General features: G+C 51.8%; 1 protein-coding gene across 1 annotated transcript; it reads right to left on the minus strand.

The window, feature by feature from the left end:
* Positions 1-454: 454 nt before the first annotated feature.
* Positions 455-3,393, minus strand: LOC123127740 (wall-associated receptor kinase 2). The gene is made up of 3 exons (XM_044547557.1): positions 2,272-3,393; positions 2,011-2,181; positions 455-1,896 (listed from the first exon to the last, which is right to left on the minus strand). Exons 1-3 carry the CDS (start codon positions 3,173-3,175, stop codon positions 698-700), a joined length of 2,274 nt encoding a protein of 757 aa, XP_044403492.1. The 5' UTR covers positions 3,176-3,393; the 3' UTR covers positions 455-697.
* Positions 3,394-18,066: the final 14,673 nt, after the last annotated feature.

Here is an 18,066-nt window from a genome sequence, read left to right on the forward strand (position 1 = left end):
GAAGGTAACAATGATGCTAAATGCATCCACGCTCTAAAATTACACATTATACTCTCATGATAGATGCTGAAATGACATGAAAAGAAAAGAGTGACAAATATTTTTCATAGGTCTGTCTCTTCCATTTTTTTGCCCTGGTAAAATGTACAATTACAATATAGAGTCCATGTTGATGGCCCATTATCTTCTAATTCCTTGTGAACTAGAAGTACATTTGTGCACCTAAGTCCTTGGGTGGCCTTGGAATTAAGGATTTGATTGCTTATAGCCGAGCTCTTCCCCTAAGATAGCCTTGGTATCAATGAGATATCATTCATAGGCCTTGGAAGCAGAATGATTTATAACAGTAAAATTAAGCCCACAATGTTAATACACATGAGGATATGAAAAATATATATTACAAATGGTTAATGTTGAAACAGAGAAATATGTATTGCAGCGCACGTGCATTGTTCTAGTCTTACTAAACATACTTATATTTCTTTACGGAGGGAGTATTTACTACACCTTATGCAAAAAAAAAAATCCTTGTATACGTTCATCTAAAAACTAGTAAACGTGCACAAACATCATGTTAGTACGTGACCATTTCTTTGTTACCAAAACGTGCATACGCAAGCACACGACAGCTGGCCGTATGCTCACAAAATTCGATCCAGGAGGGTCCGGGGCTCGCCGGAAGCAAGAAAAAATGGTATCACCGTGGGGATTGCACTCCCAGATACGCAGAATCGTCCAGGCTGACATATGCATTGCTAAGCTCAATCTCGGAGCAATTGCTTGCTGGCGGTGGCGACCCAACAGCAAGCAAGGCTTCCGTCTCCTCGGAACTCTTTTGGCCCCACGGATGCTGCGCAAGCAGACGCCTCCTTAGCCCGCCAAGCTCTTCTGCAACCTCGCGCATGGAGGGTCTCCTCTCGCTGCCCATCTCCAGGCACTGCTTTGCTATCTCTGCCACCTGCTCAATCACCTCGATGCTCTGCTCGTCCACGATCTGGGCGTCCACTATCTCGTCCAGCTTGCTCGCGCTCGCGGCGAGAAGGAAGTGCGACGAGAGGTTCTTCTCCTCGCCCTCGGCGGCCTGAAGGTTGAGCGCCTTCCTCCGGGTGAGCAGCTCCAGGAGGACGACGCCGAAGCTGTACACGTCGCTCTTGTCCGTCAGCTTGCAGGTCTGCATGTACTCCGGGTCGAGGTAGCCGCAGGTGCCCTGGACAAACGTCACGAACTGGGCCTCGTCCGTCGGGGCCAGCGTGGAGGCCCCGAAGTCGGAGACCTTGACGGTGTGGCCGTCGTCGATGAGCATGTTGGGCGACTTGACGTCGCCGTGGATGATCGGCGGCGAGGCCCAGGAGTGCAGGTACGCGAGCGCCTCGGCGCCCTCGTGCGCGATCTTGAGGCGCGTCGCCAGGGGCAGGGGGGCGCGCGCTCCGTGGCGGTGGATGAGCTGGTACAGGGTGCCGTTGGGGACGAACTCGTAGACGAGCATGGGGACCTCCACCTCGAGGCAGCAGCCGTAGAGCCTGACGACGTTCCGGTGGTTGATCTGGGACAGGATGAGCATCTCCTTCCCGAACTCCTTCTTCTGCCGGTCGTTGATGAGCTTGCACCGCTTTATGGCCACTGTTCGGCTGTCCTTGAGGGTGCCCTTGTAGACAGTGCCGTTGCCTCCCTTCCCGATCACATTTCGCTCGTCGAATCTGCCGGTTGCCTCCTCTAGCTCCTCCTTGGTGAACAGCGTGAAGGACACTCCTTGCTTTGACTTCATCTCCTCGAACAGCATGAGGCCTCCGTGCTGCTTGAAGTACCTCCGCTTTACGGTGGCGAGGCTCCTCCTTTCGTGGATCAGGTAGGCGCAGGACATGCTAATTACCAGTACAACTACGCTGATGCTAACACCTGCATTAAAAAGGTGTGCTAGAAATTAAGATTCACACGTCTGAAAGAATTCAGGAAGCATACTTCTTGTTCTTGGGAGAGCAGAGAAATGTCAAATGGAGTCAAATGGCGTACCAATTGCAATGTGCGCTCCAAGTTGAGATTTCTTGGCCTCGCATGTGCCAGTATAAGCGTTGCCTGTTGTCTTGTCAGGGCAAGCGCACCTGAATCCTCCCGGGGTGTTGATGCAGGTACCAGGAGCAGAGCACGGGTAACTGATTCCACCATCGCCGCACTCGTCAATATCTGCAAAAGCAAAAACCAAATCTGAATTTCTTATAGCAGACCTCGGCAATATCGAGTAGGATAGGAATAGGAAAAAGACGAAGAGCAGACCTCGGCAGCCGCCTTGCATGTATGGGTTGCCTTGGTACCCACGAGAGCAGTTGCAGAGATATCCCGGGCCGTTCCTCGAATCCACGCACACGCTGCTGCTGCTGACGCAGGCGTAGGCCGTGGTGTTCCGCATCGCCTCCCGGCACGTCACCTTCCCTACCACCCAGTCGAGCACCAGCGGAACCTTCCCGCCGGTGGACGCCATGAAGTCGCCGGCGGTGACGTAGGTGGTGCGGAAGTCGAACCACGCCGCCTCGACCAGGACCGCGTAGCTGCACCGGCTGAAGTTAGCGATCGCGGTGGTGTTGAACTTCTCCTCAAACACCACGTCGTACGAGTTGATCCCCCTGGGGATGGCCGCCTGGCAGCAGCCCATGCCGGAGCAGGAGCCGTTCTCCAGCCGGCCGGCGCCCGGGCACGTGGCCATGCACCCGGTCATGTACGTGGAGCCCGTCGCGAACTGGGACGCGTCCTTGGAGCTCACGTAGGCGAGCGAGTTGCACCCGACCACGGTGAACCGGTTGTCCTCGTCGGACAGCATGAAGGACGAGTCGGAGAAGTCCGTCCACATGCTGCTCCCCCCGTCCATGGACCGGGACGTGGCGTTGTAGCACCACGGGTTGATCTCGTTGCGGACGCGCGCCTGCCCGCGGGCCACGGACACGCCCAGGACCTCGACCTCGAAGCAGAAGGGCCTGTAGGTGCCGTCGGCGGTGAGGTTGCAGGTGAGGCCGAAGGTCACGTCGTTCTCGCCCGTGTAGAGGTAGCACCCGCGGGCGATGCCGAACGGGTACGGGATGTCCACGTCGCCGCACCGCCGCTGGCATGTTCCGCTCGGTGGTTGCGATGCCGCTGCCGCCGCGGGCCACGCCGAAGCGAGCACGGCGATCAAGGTAAGAAGCATCTCTGCAGCTTGCGAGGTGAGCCGGCGTGCTCAAATTTTGCCTTGCCGTCGCTGCTCTGGATACAACTCCTTTACTTTAGTTTGGAGGCTGCAAGTTTCAACAAGGAAATATCAAGCGACGATTCTGGCAAGAGCTGTCGCCATTGCTGCAATGAATTCGCAAGCGACCACTTTGATTAGATCGGAGGATCTACACGTTCTCTCCAACCGTCAAAGGAAAAGGAATAGTTCCAAAAAGAAGAGACTGAAAAAGACTGATGCGGTAGGACTCCGTCAGAGTGTTCATGCGAATGCCTACTTTGTTGAAGCTCTTGCCGCTCGGTACTCGACAAAGACGCGCACGAGGGGGCGACGAACTCTCATGACCGATCAATTGCGCAAGCAAGATGCCGCGGGAGGAAATGATGGGAGACAAGGCCAGCCGTTCATGATTTCACACACAGTTCGTTTGTCTCACGCGTGTCTCCCGCATACTTTGTTGTTAGGCCAACTCCACCGCACGACTCCAAACGAACGTCCGGTTTGGCCGGATTTTATTCCTTTGGAGCGGCAACGGGTTCGCCCATGTCCGCGTCTATCCGTTGGATCATAAGTACGCCTAACACGCAGCCGCATCCCAAATCATGTTCGGGTGGGCGTGATAAAAAAATATAAAAAAACTTCAATAAAATACCTAATAAATAAATAAACATAGTTTAAAAAATTTAAAACATAAGTTAGGGATCACGGCCATAAAACAGCTCAGTTTCACGCTTAAACGGCCCAGTGCCATAATTAACATAAAAACAAAATAAAAAAGCCGCCCGCGCGCTCCTGCCGCGCCCGTCGATGCCGTGGCCGTCACCGTCTTCAGTGGCCGCCGGTGTCATCGTCATTATTGACGAGGTCGACGTAGTCCGGTGGCGTCCACAGGTGGGCCGGCGGTCCGTGGTGCACGTGGGCGGCGTGCTGGAAGGTGGCAGGTGCCTGCACCACCTCCTCCCGCGGCGAGACGTCCCGTTCCGGTGATCGCGGCAGCGTGGGGCACCAGTCCACTCCCCCCACGGCGTTCGCCATATCCGGAGTCGTGCACGACCAGCTCTAGTGCTGGCCAACCAGGCCCGGGTGGAAAGCGGCCACCGTCGCCTCCTCCATCACCTCCTCCTTCGCCACCATCTCCAGCTCGGGGATGGCGACGTCGCCGGCGCGGAGAGGGTCATCATCTCCTCGAGGCCCTCCCATTGGCACTCGTCGTGCGTGCACATGGAGTCCTCCATGACACGCGCCATGAGACGGGCCTCCTCCTCCTCCGCTGTCATGCGAGGAGGTGGTGGTGGCGACGGCACCCGCGTACGCCCGCGCGCCTGGGGAGCAGCTGCTCGGTGCTCACGTGGCCGCCGTGGCCCCGTCGACGTGCCGGGGAAGAAGGGCGCCCGCCGCATGTCATGCTCATCCCAGAACCACGTGGCCCACAGGGGCGAGTCGGGGGCGTACCTCTCGTCGTAGTAGAGGTCGTCCGGGAGGAGGCGGCGGCGGTGCTCGATCTCCTGGCGGCGCGCACGGCCGCTCAGCGGGACCAGCGGGATCGACACGCGGTCGGCCGACAAGTGCCAGTTGTTGGTAAGGTGGACGTTGCTCTAGGGTAGCGGCGTCCTCGTCTCCCAATAGCGGCGGCATACGGCTGCCTCGATGTAGTGCCGGTCGCGCTCGCCGGCGGCCGTGGGCGTGAAGGAGAACGCGAGCGGCGCGGGGGCCTGACCCGGTGGTGATGCGGGCTCCTCCTTCTTCATGGAGCCGCAGCGGCGCCCCGACGAGGAGCCAGCCTCGCGGTCGTGCTTCCCCTCGCGGCCGTAGTTCCATAGCCCCATGGCTGCGAGGTGGCTGTCGGTGACAAAACCGGCGGATCTCGGGTAGAGGGTCCCGAACTGTGCGTCTAAGGTCGATGGCAACAGGAGACAGGGGACACAATGTTTTACCCTGGTTCGGGCCCTTTCTATGGAGGTAATACCCTACGTCCTGCTTGATTTGATCTTGATGAATATGAGTATTACAAGAGTTGATCTACCACGAGATCGTAATGGCTAAACCCTAGAGGTCTAGCCTGCATGGCTATGATAATGTCTATCTTCTGGACTAAGTCCTCCGGTTTATATAGACACTGGGAGGATCTAGGGTTACACAAGGTCGGTTACAAAGAAAGGAATCTATATATTTAGTCGCCAAGCTCTCCTTCCAAGTCAAGGAGAGTCCCATCCGGACATGGGTGTAGTCTTCGGTCTTCGTGTCTTCATAGCCCATCAGTCCGGCCCATAACTAACAGGCCAGACGCCCGAGGACCCCTTAGTCCAGGACTCCCTCAGTGGCCGGCCGGCGAGTTCGAGGCGAGGCTAGGATTTGGGGTTGTCGGGTTTCGAGGAGACCGCGGGGTGGAGTGGGGGGGGGGTGTGGAAGACGACCGGTCCACGGGTTCCCATTTAAGAAGGACCACGACCGTTCGCCTGCGTGGATGACAGGCAGGGCCGGCCGCGCATGCGCATTGATGTCAGGCGGTGGGAGGTAGGTGGCCGCATGCCATGGGCCCCGACGCGGATGAGCGATGCGTCCGTTTGGTGTCCGCCGCGGCCCAAACCCGGCGCAAGTTTGCGCTCGAAATGGATCGGCCCGGACACAAAACTGACCAGATGGGTCCAGGCCGTCGCGCGCTGGGCCGCCTCGTTTGTCCCTTTTACCCCAAACGGACGGGGCCGAACGGGATGGGGTCACGCGGTGGAGTTGGCCTTAGTTGATACGTCTCCAACGTATCTATAATTTTTGATTGTTCCATGCTATTATATTATCTGTTTTGGATGTTTATGGGCTTTATTATACACTTTTATATTATTTTTGGGACTAACCTATTAACCCAGAGCCCAGTGCCAGTTTCTGTTTTTTGCTTGTTTTAAAGTATCGCAGAAAAGGAAAATCAAACGGAGTCCAATTGACCTGAAACTTCACGGAACTTATTTTTGGAAGGAACGCAACCCGGGAAGACTTGGAGTGCACGTAAGGGAAGCAATGAGGAAGCCACAAGGCAGGGGGGCGCGCCCACCCCCTTGGGCGTGCCCTCCACCCTCGTGGGCCCCTCGTGGCTCCCCTGGTGTATTTCTTCCTCCTATATATACCCATATACCCTAAAATGATCAGGGATCACAATAGATTGGGAGTCCCGCCGCCAGAAGCCTCCGTAGCCACCGAAAGCCAATCTAGACCCGCTCCGGCACCCTGCCGGAGGGGGAATCCCTCTCTGGTGGCCATCTTCATCATCCCGGTGCTCTCCATGACGAGGAGGGAGTAGTTCTCCCTCGGGTCTGAGGGTATGTACCAGTAGCTATGTGTTTGATCTCTCTCTCTCTCTCTTGTGTTCTTGAGTTGGCACGATCTTGATGTATCGCGAGCTTTGCTATTGTAGTTGGATCTTATGTTTCTTCTCCCCCTCTACTCTCTTGTAATGGATTGAGTTTCCCCTTTGAAGTTATCTTATCGGATTGAGTCTTTAAAGATTTGAGAACACTTGATGTATGTCTTGCCGTGCATATTTGTGGTGACAATGGGATATCACGTGATTCACTTGATGTATGTTTTGGTGATCAACTTGCGGGTTCCGCCCATGAACCTATGCATAGGGGTTGGCACACGTTTTCGTCGTGATTCTTCGGTAGAAACTTTGGGGCACTCTTTGAGGTTCTATGTGTTGGTTGAATAGATGAATCTGAGATTGTGTGATGCATATCGTATAATCATACCCGCGGATACTTGAGGTGACATTGGAGTATCTAGGTGACATTAGGGTTTTTGTTGATTTGTGTCTTAAGGTATTATTCTAGTACGAACTCTAGGGCTGTTTGTGACATTTATAGGAATAGCCCAATAGATTGATTGGAAAGAATAACTTTGAGGTGGTTTCGTACCCTACCATAATCTCTTCGTTTGTTCTCCGCTATTAGTGACTTTGGAGTGACTCTTTGTTGCATGTTGAGGGATAGTTATGTGATCCAATTATGTTATTATTGTTGAGAGGACTTGCACTGGTGAAAGTATGAACCCTAGGTCTTGTTTCCTAGCATTGCAATACCGTTTACGCTCACTTTTATCATTAGTTACCTTGCTGTTTTTATAATTTCAGATTACAAAAACCATTATCTACTATCCATATACCACTTGTATCACCATCTCTTCGCCGAACTAGTGCACGTATACAATTTACCATTGTATTGGGTGCGTTGGGGACACAAGAGACTCTTTGTTATTTGGTTGCAGGGTTGCTTGAGAGAGACCATCTTCATCCTATGCCTCCTACGGATTGATAAACCTTAGGTCATCCACTTGAGGGAAATTTGCTACTGTCCTACAAACCTCAGCACTTGGAGGCCCAACAACGTCTACAAGAATAAGGTTGTGTAGTAGATATTGTGACGCCCCGAGACCGTTGCGCCAGATGTCTTCCAGTTATTCGCTGATGTTGTCATGTCATTTACTTGCGTGTTGCGTCTTGTCATGTCATCATGTGCATTGCATCGTCATGTTTTTCAAAACCTGCATCCGTCCGGGTTCCCCCAGTTCCTTCTGTTGTCCATTCCGAGCCCAGACACACTTGCACGCGCCCGTGGCATGTCCGAAATATTATTTTATAAGTGGCCGGAAAATGTCTCGGAATGGGATGAAAGTTGGCGTGCGGTCTTATTATAGTGTAGGTAGACCGCCTGTCAAGTTTCGTCGCATTCGGAGTTCGTTCAATAGCCCAACCGTTAAACTACAGCGGTAGTATAGCCAGTCTATCATCGGGCGTTTTCGGTCCGGAAACAGTCGACGGGCCTCTCTCTTCTCTTCTCTCAGCTCGAGACCGTCTACTCAGTCCACTACCTACCGCCAGGTCCTACCTAACCTCTCTCGTCAGCCCGCGGCCCTCCTTGCGCGCGCGTCCGAAAAGTTGTCCCGGACCCGACCCAAGCAGCCGTCACTGTTGTGTCCGGTTCATCCCCAAACATCTACAAAATATCTCCGTTTTTATTTTGGTCTCCCTAGCCTATTTATCTCGAGCGTCCGATCTAAATCGAAGGGACCGGATTAGTCCCTAACCTAACCCACCTACTATATAAATCAGCAACCCTAAAATCTAGGGACTTGTCCCTTCAGCCGCCGCCGCATCTTCCCCGGGATCCCCGATCCAATCCATCCACTCCACCAGGCCGACCTAACCCCCTTCTCGATTTGCATCCCCGACCAACCACTGCAGTCCCCACGCGCCCGTGGATCCCCTCTACCTCGCCTGAGCTCGCCGGGGAGCAGATCACCGCGGCACCTGATCTCCTGCGCCTCCCCTCGTCCAGGAGCATCTGCTCCTCTGCCCGAGCACCCCTGCCTCGGCCTCGTGACCCCGCGACTCCCTCCTGCAGCCCATGCAAGCCGCCAGGAGGCGGGATCCCATGCTGCAAGGAGCTCCTCGCCGCCTGGATTTTCCCCAGGTCGCCGGACCTCCCTCCAAGCGTCGCCGCCGGCGGCCACATGTCCAGCATGCCTTCCTCACCACCGGTTGCCTCTCCCTTCGCCTCACTCCCCTCTCCTATTTCTCTCTGTCAGGGACCGAAGCCATGGCCGCCCGACCTGAAGCTTCGTTGCTACCTCGTTCCACGCCCCGCCTCCGGCGAGATTGGACGTCCCCCGCCCGGATCCACCGCCTGCTGCCGTCCTGGACCTCACGTCAGCTGGATCCCGCGCCGCCGTTTCCTTCCTCCTGCTGCTGTGTTTTCTTCTCGAGGGAGACGAGTGCCCCGACCTGAAGCCGCCTCCAGCGCTTGCGTTGACCCAGCCACGTGCCGCCCAGAGCTCCTCGACGCCGGCCGGATCCGTCGTCCTGGAGATCTGCCTTCCCGCCGCCCTCTCGTCCGCCTCCAGCCGTCCCTGTCGCCAAGCGTCACCGGCGACATTTCCTGCTTCGCGCTGAGAGCCGCGCCCCTGTTTTGTCCGAAGGGAACGAGCAGGACGACGAGCGTGTTGACCAGCCGTTCGCTGCTTCTCGATCGAGCGTCTGGGCCAACCTCGCTTCGTGCCTCACCGTGCCCTGCCCGCGACCCAGCAAGTCGATCCGGCCTAGCCGCTCCCCTCCACCGTGGCCTGCCAGCTGCAACCCACAGAGCCGGCCCAGTTGATGATTGGCCTTGGTGAGCCACCGCAGACCCAGCGTCCAGTGCACTGTTCAGATTCGGCCCATTTGTTTTTTTTCAGATCTGTGATTTTAGCTTTTTCCAGAGAGTGCCAGTTTTATAGAAAAGACCCTCATGTTCATACATTTAATATCTCACAAACTAAGCATCACATGTGAAAACTTTATATATGAAAAATGCTTAGAATCTTGTCTAGTTTCATAAATATGTCATTTTCATCCATGGTTAAAATGTTTAAAATGATGTTTGGTTAAATTTGCTCCTATTGCCATGTTAAAATACTTTATTTCATAACTAAATAACCGTAACTCCGAACTTAATAAACTTTATATGTAAATGGGGTGGAAAAATGCCTAGTTTAACATGGTGGCCTTACTTTGCATGTTTAACAACTCTAAAATATGTTTTAGGGCAGAACAGTACCAAAACCTAAAATATGCACATGAGGAGTTTCCGGACTTGTTGTTTGTTGTTCCGGCCTCATTTAAACTTGCCTAGATAGGTAGTTTTCTTTTGCTTCACCCTCTTGCCATGTTTAACAACATTTAATATTGTTGGGTACATAAACAAGATCGAACTAAATAAGTCAGATGGTGTTTCGTCAATATGCAACGGAGTTGCATATTGAGCTCCACTTAATTTGTAGGGTTGTTTGTGCACTTTGCCATGCCATGCCTCTTTAAACCGGACATGCATCATACTTGGTTGTGCATCATGCCATGCTTATGTGATGTTTGTTTACTATGTTGTTTGCTTTCTTTCCGGTGTACTTCTTCTCGGTAATCCGGAAACATTGCGTTTGTGACGATATGTTGGCTACGTCCATTTGTCTTCTTCATGGACTCGTTCTTCTTCCTTGCGGGATTTCAGGCAAGATGACCATACCCTCGAAATCACTTCTATCTTTGCTTGCTAGTTGCCCGCTCTTTTGCTATGCCTATGCTGTGATACCTACCACTTGCTTATTATGCCTCCCATATTGTTGAACCAAGCCTCTAACCCACCTTGTCCTAGCAAACCGTTGTTTGGCTATGTTACCGCTTTGCTCAGCCCCTCTTATAGCGTTGTTAGTTGCAGGTGAAGATTGGAGCTTGTTCCATGTTTGGAACATGGATTTTTGTTGGGATATCACAATATCTCTTATTTAATTAATGCATCTATATACTTGGTAAAGGGTGGAAGGCCCGGCCTTATGCCTGGTGTTTTGTTCCACTCTTGCCGCCCTAGTTTCCGTCATATCGGTGTTATGTTCCCAGATTTTGCGTTCCTCACGCGGTTGGGTTATAATGGGAACCCCTTGACAGTTCGCCTTGAATAAAACTCCTCCAGCAATGCCCAACATTGGTTTTACCATTCGCCATCTAGCCTTTTTCCCTTGGGTTTCGCGGACCCAAGGGTCATCTTTATTTTAACCCCCCCGGGCCAGTGCTTCTCTAAGTGTTGGTCCGAAACGGGCAACCTGCGGGGCCACCTCGGGGAAACTCGAGGGCTGGTTTTACTCGTAGCTTGACCTATCTGAGTGTGCCCTGAGAACAAGATATGTGCAGCTCCTATCGGGATTTGTCGGCACATTCGGGCGGTGTTGCTGGACTTGTTTTACCATTGTCGAGGATGTCTTGTAACCGGGATGCCGAGCCTAATCGGATTGTCTTGGGAGAAGGAATATCCTTCGTTGACCATGAGAGCTTGTGATGGGCTAAGTTGGGACACCCCTGCAGGGATTTGAACTTTTGAAAGCCGTGCCCGCGGTTATGGGCAGATGGGAATTTGTTAATGTCCGGTTGTAGAAAACTTGAAGTTTAACTTAATTAAAATACATCAACCATGTGTGTAACCGTGATGGTCTCTTTCCGGCAGAGTCCGGGAAGTGAACACAGTGTTGGAGTAATGCTTGACGTAGGTTGTTCTAGGATCACTTCTTGATCATAGTTGTTCGAGCGTGCTTTGCCTTCTCTTCTCGCTCTCATTTGCGTATGTTAGCCACCATATATGCTAGTCGCTTGCTGCAGCTCCACCTCATACCATTACCTTACCTATAAGCTTAAATAGTCTTGATTGCGAGGGTGTGAGATTGCTGAGTCCCCCTGACTCACAGATACTTCCAAAACTAGTTTTGCAGGTGCCGATGATACCGTGCAGATGACACAACCAAGCTCAAGGAGGAGCTCTATGAAGATCTTGTCCTTTATGTTGTTTCGTTCTAGTCGATCAATAGTGGAGCCCAGTTGGGTCGATCGGGGATATGTGTAGCATTTGGGGTAGTCTTCATTTATTTTGGTTCCGTAGTCGGACCTTGATTGTATCTGGTTGATGTAATGCTTTATTCATGTATTGTGTGAAGTGGCGATTGTAAGCCAACTATGTATCTCTTTCCCTTATGTATTACATGGGTTGTGTGAAGATTACCTCACTTGCGACATTGCTTTCAATGCGGTTATGCCTCTAAGTCGTGCTTTGACACGTGGGAGATATAGCCGCATCGAGGGCGTTACAGATATCAAGCTCTTTTCTGGCGCCGTTACCTGGCGAAGGGAATCGCCCACCGCCTTCCGCCCCAGGGACAAATCGTTCCCACGTCGAAGCCCAACGAGAGGGTAGTATTCATCCCTCATTTCCTCCACGGGTTAGGGTTTCCACTCCTCCCCTTCGTTGTGGGCTGATGTTCTACTATGGGATAGACTTCCATGATCTATCCCCGAGCTCCCTCCTCAACATCTCGACGTTCATCGTCGTGTGTGAAGCCTTCCTCCGCATCCAGGCTGTGGCTCAAGGTCTTCAAAGTGAAGCCGAAGGTGGTGGATGGCCAGCACGCGGAGTGCGGAGGCGCCATGGTGAGCAACTTGGCCAATGTCTCCTGGCTGAAAGGCACTTCCGTGGAGACTGTAAAAGAATGGCAGAAACATTGGTTCTATATCACAGAACCCCGCTGTACCACCTGGGCCGCAACTGCCGAATTCAACTCTGGCGCTCCCATGCGACTCACCTCCTGGGTCAAGAAGGGCCCGAACTGGTGTTCGCCAGACGAGCCGACAGCGCTGCAAACGCGCCTTCAAAGCATGGTGGATAGAGATATCAAACTCGTCGATATAATCCAGGTGATGCTAGTTTGTCGGATTCTTCCATGCCAAAGCCGAAGCCGCCCTCTATGGGAGTTCAATCCGAAGAAGCACCATACCCTGAAGAGGCTCTTCGAAACCACTCATGAAGATGCCTGGAGGTTGCTTTTTAAGGGCAACGAAACACCACTTCGGATGCAACGTCCGAAGACAAGACTCCTTCTTCCGCCGCCGAAGATGACGATGATGAGGAGGAGGAGGAAAACAACCCTTCCCCTGATGAGGGGAAGAAGAAGAGGGCTACCTCCACCATTCTGGAGGCGGAGGCGCCCAAGAAGGGGAAAGGCCCACTCGTGGGCAGCTCCCCATGGGACGTTGAAAGCAGTCCGGAGCAACGGCCCACACTAAGCCGCGGGCCGCATCGTAAGTGCTAAGACTTACATTCACCCATAAAGTTTCTCCTCCTCATTGTATTGATATGATCGGTTATGTTATTGTAGTCCGGCCCGCAACAGCTCCCCGCGATCCTTGTTAGGAGGCTCGCTGGATTCCAAGGCGATGGCCAGCGATTCACCACAAGCCGCTCACTCCCCCCAGGCCAAGGACGATGCGGAGGTGCTGTCCCGAAGGACTGTTCCATGCGGGGGAGAGGCTCAGGAGGCGCCTGAAGGCGAAACCCCCGTAGCCGGACACCAAAGGGAATCAATCCCCATGGAGACTGGTGGGGAGGGCCGTATTCAATTCGTCCCTCAACCGGACTCAATTCCGGAGACTGATGCGGCTCCGGAATTTGGCACGCAACCTCCTTCGAAAGAAGGGGGATGCCTATTCCGCCGGTGACCCTGTCCAACCAGGGGCACCGGATAATCTGCTGTAGGCGCTGCGAGGCGCTTCCATTGTGGATGAGCAACCTGTCCTTATGGGCACGGTAATTGAAAGGGTTCAGTCCGCCAAGAGCAGACAAACTGAAGCCTGCAGCAGCCTGCTGACAGGTTTTGAGGTAAGCGACGCAGAAAAGAGAAAATCCCAATGTAGATAGTAGCCCCTGAGACACTGTCCGGTGTCCGGAAAGAAAAATCCAGACAGAGGATCAATCTCCTATTATAGGAAACTAACTAATTTGTTCTGAAATGTAAACACATGCGCCGCTGTTGGCTGCAGCCTCGCATACTGCCGAAGTCTCCGGACTGAAGCAAAAACTGGCGGAGGATGAGGAAGAGCTGGGCCAGGTGAAGAGGCAGCTCCAGGAAAAACAAGGTAAGTAATAACCTATTATGTATTCGGAAAAAGAAAAATGATATGCAATGACCGAAATGCCATGATGTGTACAGAGGTGACGGCCGAGGTCGAGGCCCTGAAACAGGCCCTGGTTGAAGCCGAAGGGAAGGCTGTCAAGGAGCAGACCGCTCGGAAGAAGCTCAAGGCCCGGGTCAACGAGGTCCAACCGGAGCTCGAGGATGCGGTGAAGAAGTGCGAGGCCTTGGAGCGCGATGCATCGATTCAAGAGACCGAACTCGCCAAGGCTCGCCAGAGTGGGGAGGCAGCCCGAAATGAGGCCTAGGGCGCCCTCCAGGAGATCCAGGAGGCCAGGAAGATTGTGGCGGGTAAGACATTCAATATGCAAAGCAATAATGTAAAGATGAAATATTGTTTACTAACCCAGATTCGGAGTTCTCCAGGGGCTTTTACTGATCTGCCGTGCAGTGTGGCTGACGCCGCAGAATTCTACCGAGCCGAAGAAGGGAGCTCCATAGAGAAGCTGTTTTGGTCGCAATATCTTGCGCTAGAACATCCGGTGTCCTTCAGCGATCAGGTAAAACAGCTGGTCGAGCTGGATAGGGCAGCCGAACTAGCCATGAAGGATTTAATAATCCAGTTGTGTCCAGTCAAAGCTATACCCGGCAGTTACTTCAGCCTCGTGAAGCGACTAGTGGATGCCTGTCCTCGGCTGGACATCGTCAAGCGGTCCGTCTGCATCGAGGGCGCATGTCTGGCCTTCTCCTATTGCAAGGTTTGGTGGGCGAAGCTTGACGCTGTCAAACTAGCGACCAGAGGGCCGCCGGAGGGCAAGGAGCACCTCACACCCGAGTGATACTTCGGTGATGTCTTGGAGGGGTCCCGCATTGTTGCGGATCATTGTGCGAAAGACACTATATTTGAATGAATGTATTCCAGCTCCCTCTACCTTGTATGATAAAACAAAGTGATTGTGCAATATAATGCTTGTTATGTTTTTTAATTTTTACTTCCTATGCGACCGTGTTGCATGAAATCTGAGGGTTAACCAGTCGTCGGCTTTTGCCCCCACGTAGGTTGTACGGGGGTGTTCGGGATGGAATCTAAACAATCTTGATCCAATTAGATGGTCCTTGAAGGAGTTGTTTAGCGCAACGAACCAGGCAACCAGACTATGCGGCTGTAACGCCCTCACTTAGCCATAGGAGTTCGACAATAAAAACATGGGCGCAGCCCCTAGTATCCGAGCTAGAGTGCTATGAGCATCTGATCGGGAAGTACCAATCCTTCGTGTAATGCGGAAGAAATCTCCAACGATTTGTAACCTCCGAACAGCTGACCGGCTCTCGCCGCATCATGACAGTCAGTTTTTGGCTTTCTCTACCGAGGTGCTCCTTTGCATAAACCAAGGCACAATCACAGTAGTTCTCCCTTTACTACCTTAGCTGATATAGCGGAATATAAGGTAGCAAGCACAGGAGCCGGGCAACCCAACTAATGACCAAAGACATGATTCGGAGCCAATGCATATAATGCTAAATTCGGGGTGCCGAACTATACTTATAAAAAGTGTTCGGACTTTTGTTGCCGTAAGGTGCTATGCAGCCCCTGGCAAACATCAAACGTACCAAAGTGTATGGGTGCTACCTGATAGGGTTATCCACAGGGGAGCTGAAAAAGAGGAAGAAAATAGAAAAGGTACAAAGGTAAAAAGTTGGGGTCCTAAAGCTCCAGCCGCAAACTGTTCTCATTGTAATTTAATTAGTATGTCAAAGCACATTGATACATGTGGTGCGATAAGCAACAGGCCATTTGACATGCCAAAACCAAGGGAGAGCTGCAAATGGGTCCTGAAAAACAGGTATGGTTATCGTTAACGGAATCACCTAAAAAGTCCCCGTATGTCTGCGTTTCTCGCCGTCTTGGTGTGTTTATCCTTCAAGAGGACCGATGACCAGTCCATAAGATGGGACCTGTGGTATTGAGAACTGAAAAGAAAACAAGTAAAACTGAAAGTATGTGTGTATCCGATGTCGGTTGAGCCGTACTATGGACCACAAGCTGGCTATGCCTCCATCGATGCCCATGGGATTTTGAGTGCGTAGTTATGTACGCGCGGCCCGAATGCCGCCGCTTTATTGGGACTGAGACGGAGGCCGGATTGCTAGTTGAGCTCCTGACGAGCCAAGCTCTCTTGCTCCAGAGTAGCTCTGACCCTCTTAACGGTGTCCGTGGGCTCGACAGTCGAATTAAGGTTCTGCTTGGGAAGGCCGCTCTGTACTTCTGCTGCTAAGGCAGTTGTGCGCTTTTCTGTATGGAGGGAGCATTCCGTATTTCCATTGACTGTTATGAAGCCGCGCGGACCGAGCATTTTGAGCTTGAGGTAAGCATAGTGTGGTACTGCGTTGAATCGAGCAAACACAGTTCGTCCGAGCAGTGCGTGATAGTCGCTGCGGAATGGGACGATGTCGAAGATTAACTCCTCGCTTCGGAAGTTATCCGGACATACGAAGACAACCTCTAGTGTGATTGCCCGTACAACGGGCTTCTACACCTGGTATGACTCCTTTGAAGGTAGTCCTGGTGGGCTTGATCTGTGATGGGTTAATGCCCATTTTTCGCGCAGTATCCTGATAGAGCATGAAAGCACAAGTGCTCCCTGGGTGATTTTGGTAATTAATGTCAACATATCTCTTGTTGGACTAATGTTTCTACCTAGTATGTTTCAGACAAGTTCAACAATGGAGTGGCATGGACTAGAGGATGTGGAACCCCTTCAATATGCTAAGGACAAAGGATTGGCTCAAGCTCAAAGCTTAGGACTCTACATTTTCTATTTTAGTGATCCAAGATCACATTGATTCCATAGGAAAGCCAATACTATTAAGAAGGGATGAGGTGTTTCTTAATGGCTTGCTTGCTCAAAGTGCTTAGTGATATGCTCCAAAGCCCTCAACCACTTTCTCACTTCCAAATTTGTCCCAAACCAAAAGTCAAACTTGGCCCCACCGATTCTTTCTATCCGGAGCCACCGAGTTCAGTTGACATAGCCACTACCAGAAACCCCAATCAGTTCGGTCTCACCGATGGGATCTCGGTCTCACCGAGATGGGCTTGAAAACTCTCTCTTACCTATTGCAATATTTTCAGTCCCACCGAGATATACAATCGGTCCCACCGAGTTTGCTTGGCCAACTCTCTGTTTCGCTTATTACCCAAATTGGTCCCACCAAGTTTGAGTAATCGGTCAAACCGGGTTTTGGATTTACCCTAACCCTAGAACATCGGTCCCACCGAGTTGATCCAGTCGGTCCCACCGAAACACCTAACGGTCACATTATGAATCAAATCGGTCTGACCGAGTTCTCTGAATCGGTCCCACCGAGTTTGGTGATTTGTGTGTAACGGTTAGATTTTGTGTGGGGTCTATAAATACCCCTCCACCCACTCTTCATTCGTGGAGAGAGCCATCAGAACATGCCTACACTTCCAATACATATTTTCTGAGAGAGAACCACCTACACTTGTGTTGCGGTCAAGATATTCCATTCCAACCACATAAATCTTGATCTCTAGCCTTCCCCAAGTTGCTTTCCACTCAAATCTTCTTTCTACCAAATCCAATCCTATGAGAGAGAGTTGAGTGTTGGGGAGACTATCATTTGAAGCACAAGAGCAAGGAGTTCATCATCAACACACCATTTGTTACTTCTTGGAGAGTGGTGTCTCCTAGATTGGCTAGGTGTCACTTGGGAGCCTCTGACAAGATTGTGGATTTGAACCAAGGAGTTTGTAAGGGCAAGGAGATCGCCTACTTCGTGAAGATCTACCCTAGTGAGGCAAGTCCTTCATGGGCGACGGCCATGGTGGGATAGACAAGGTTGCTTCTTCGTGGACCCTTCGTGGGTGGAGCCCTCTGTGGACTCGCGCAACCGTTACTCTTCATGGGTTGAAGTCTCCATCAACATGGATGTACGATGGCACCACCTATCGAAACCACGAATGAAAAATCACCGTGTCTCCAAATTGCGTTTGCACACTCCAATCCCTTCTCTTTACATTCTTGCAACTTGCATGCTTTACTTTCCGCTGCTCATATACTCTTTGTATGCTTGCATGCTTGCTTGATATGTATTGTGAATGTTTAAACTTGTGCTAATACTCCACATGAACCTAAAGAATTAAAAACTACAACTTTTCTTGATTAGAGTCTATTCACCCCCCTCTAGACACCTCTTCTCGATCCTTTCAATTGGTATCAGAGCCTGGTTTTCATTGCCTTGGTTTAAACACCTTTGGAGGAAGATGGATGTGTCTACTTTGGGGAGTCTTAGACGTAGAGTGCCTATTCTTGATGGAGAGTCCTTCTATGAGTGGAAAAATGAAATGCTTGAGATTTTCAATGAATATCATTTGAATA

Source organism: Triticum aestivum, chromosome 6A (assembly GCF_018294505.1).
Source record: "Triticum aestivum cultivar Chinese Spring chromosome 6A, IWGSC CS RefSeq v2.1, whole genome shotgun sequence".
Classification (NCBI taxonomy): Eukaryota; Viridiplantae; Streptophyta; class Magnoliopsida; order Poales; family Poaceae; genus Triticum; species Triticum aestivum.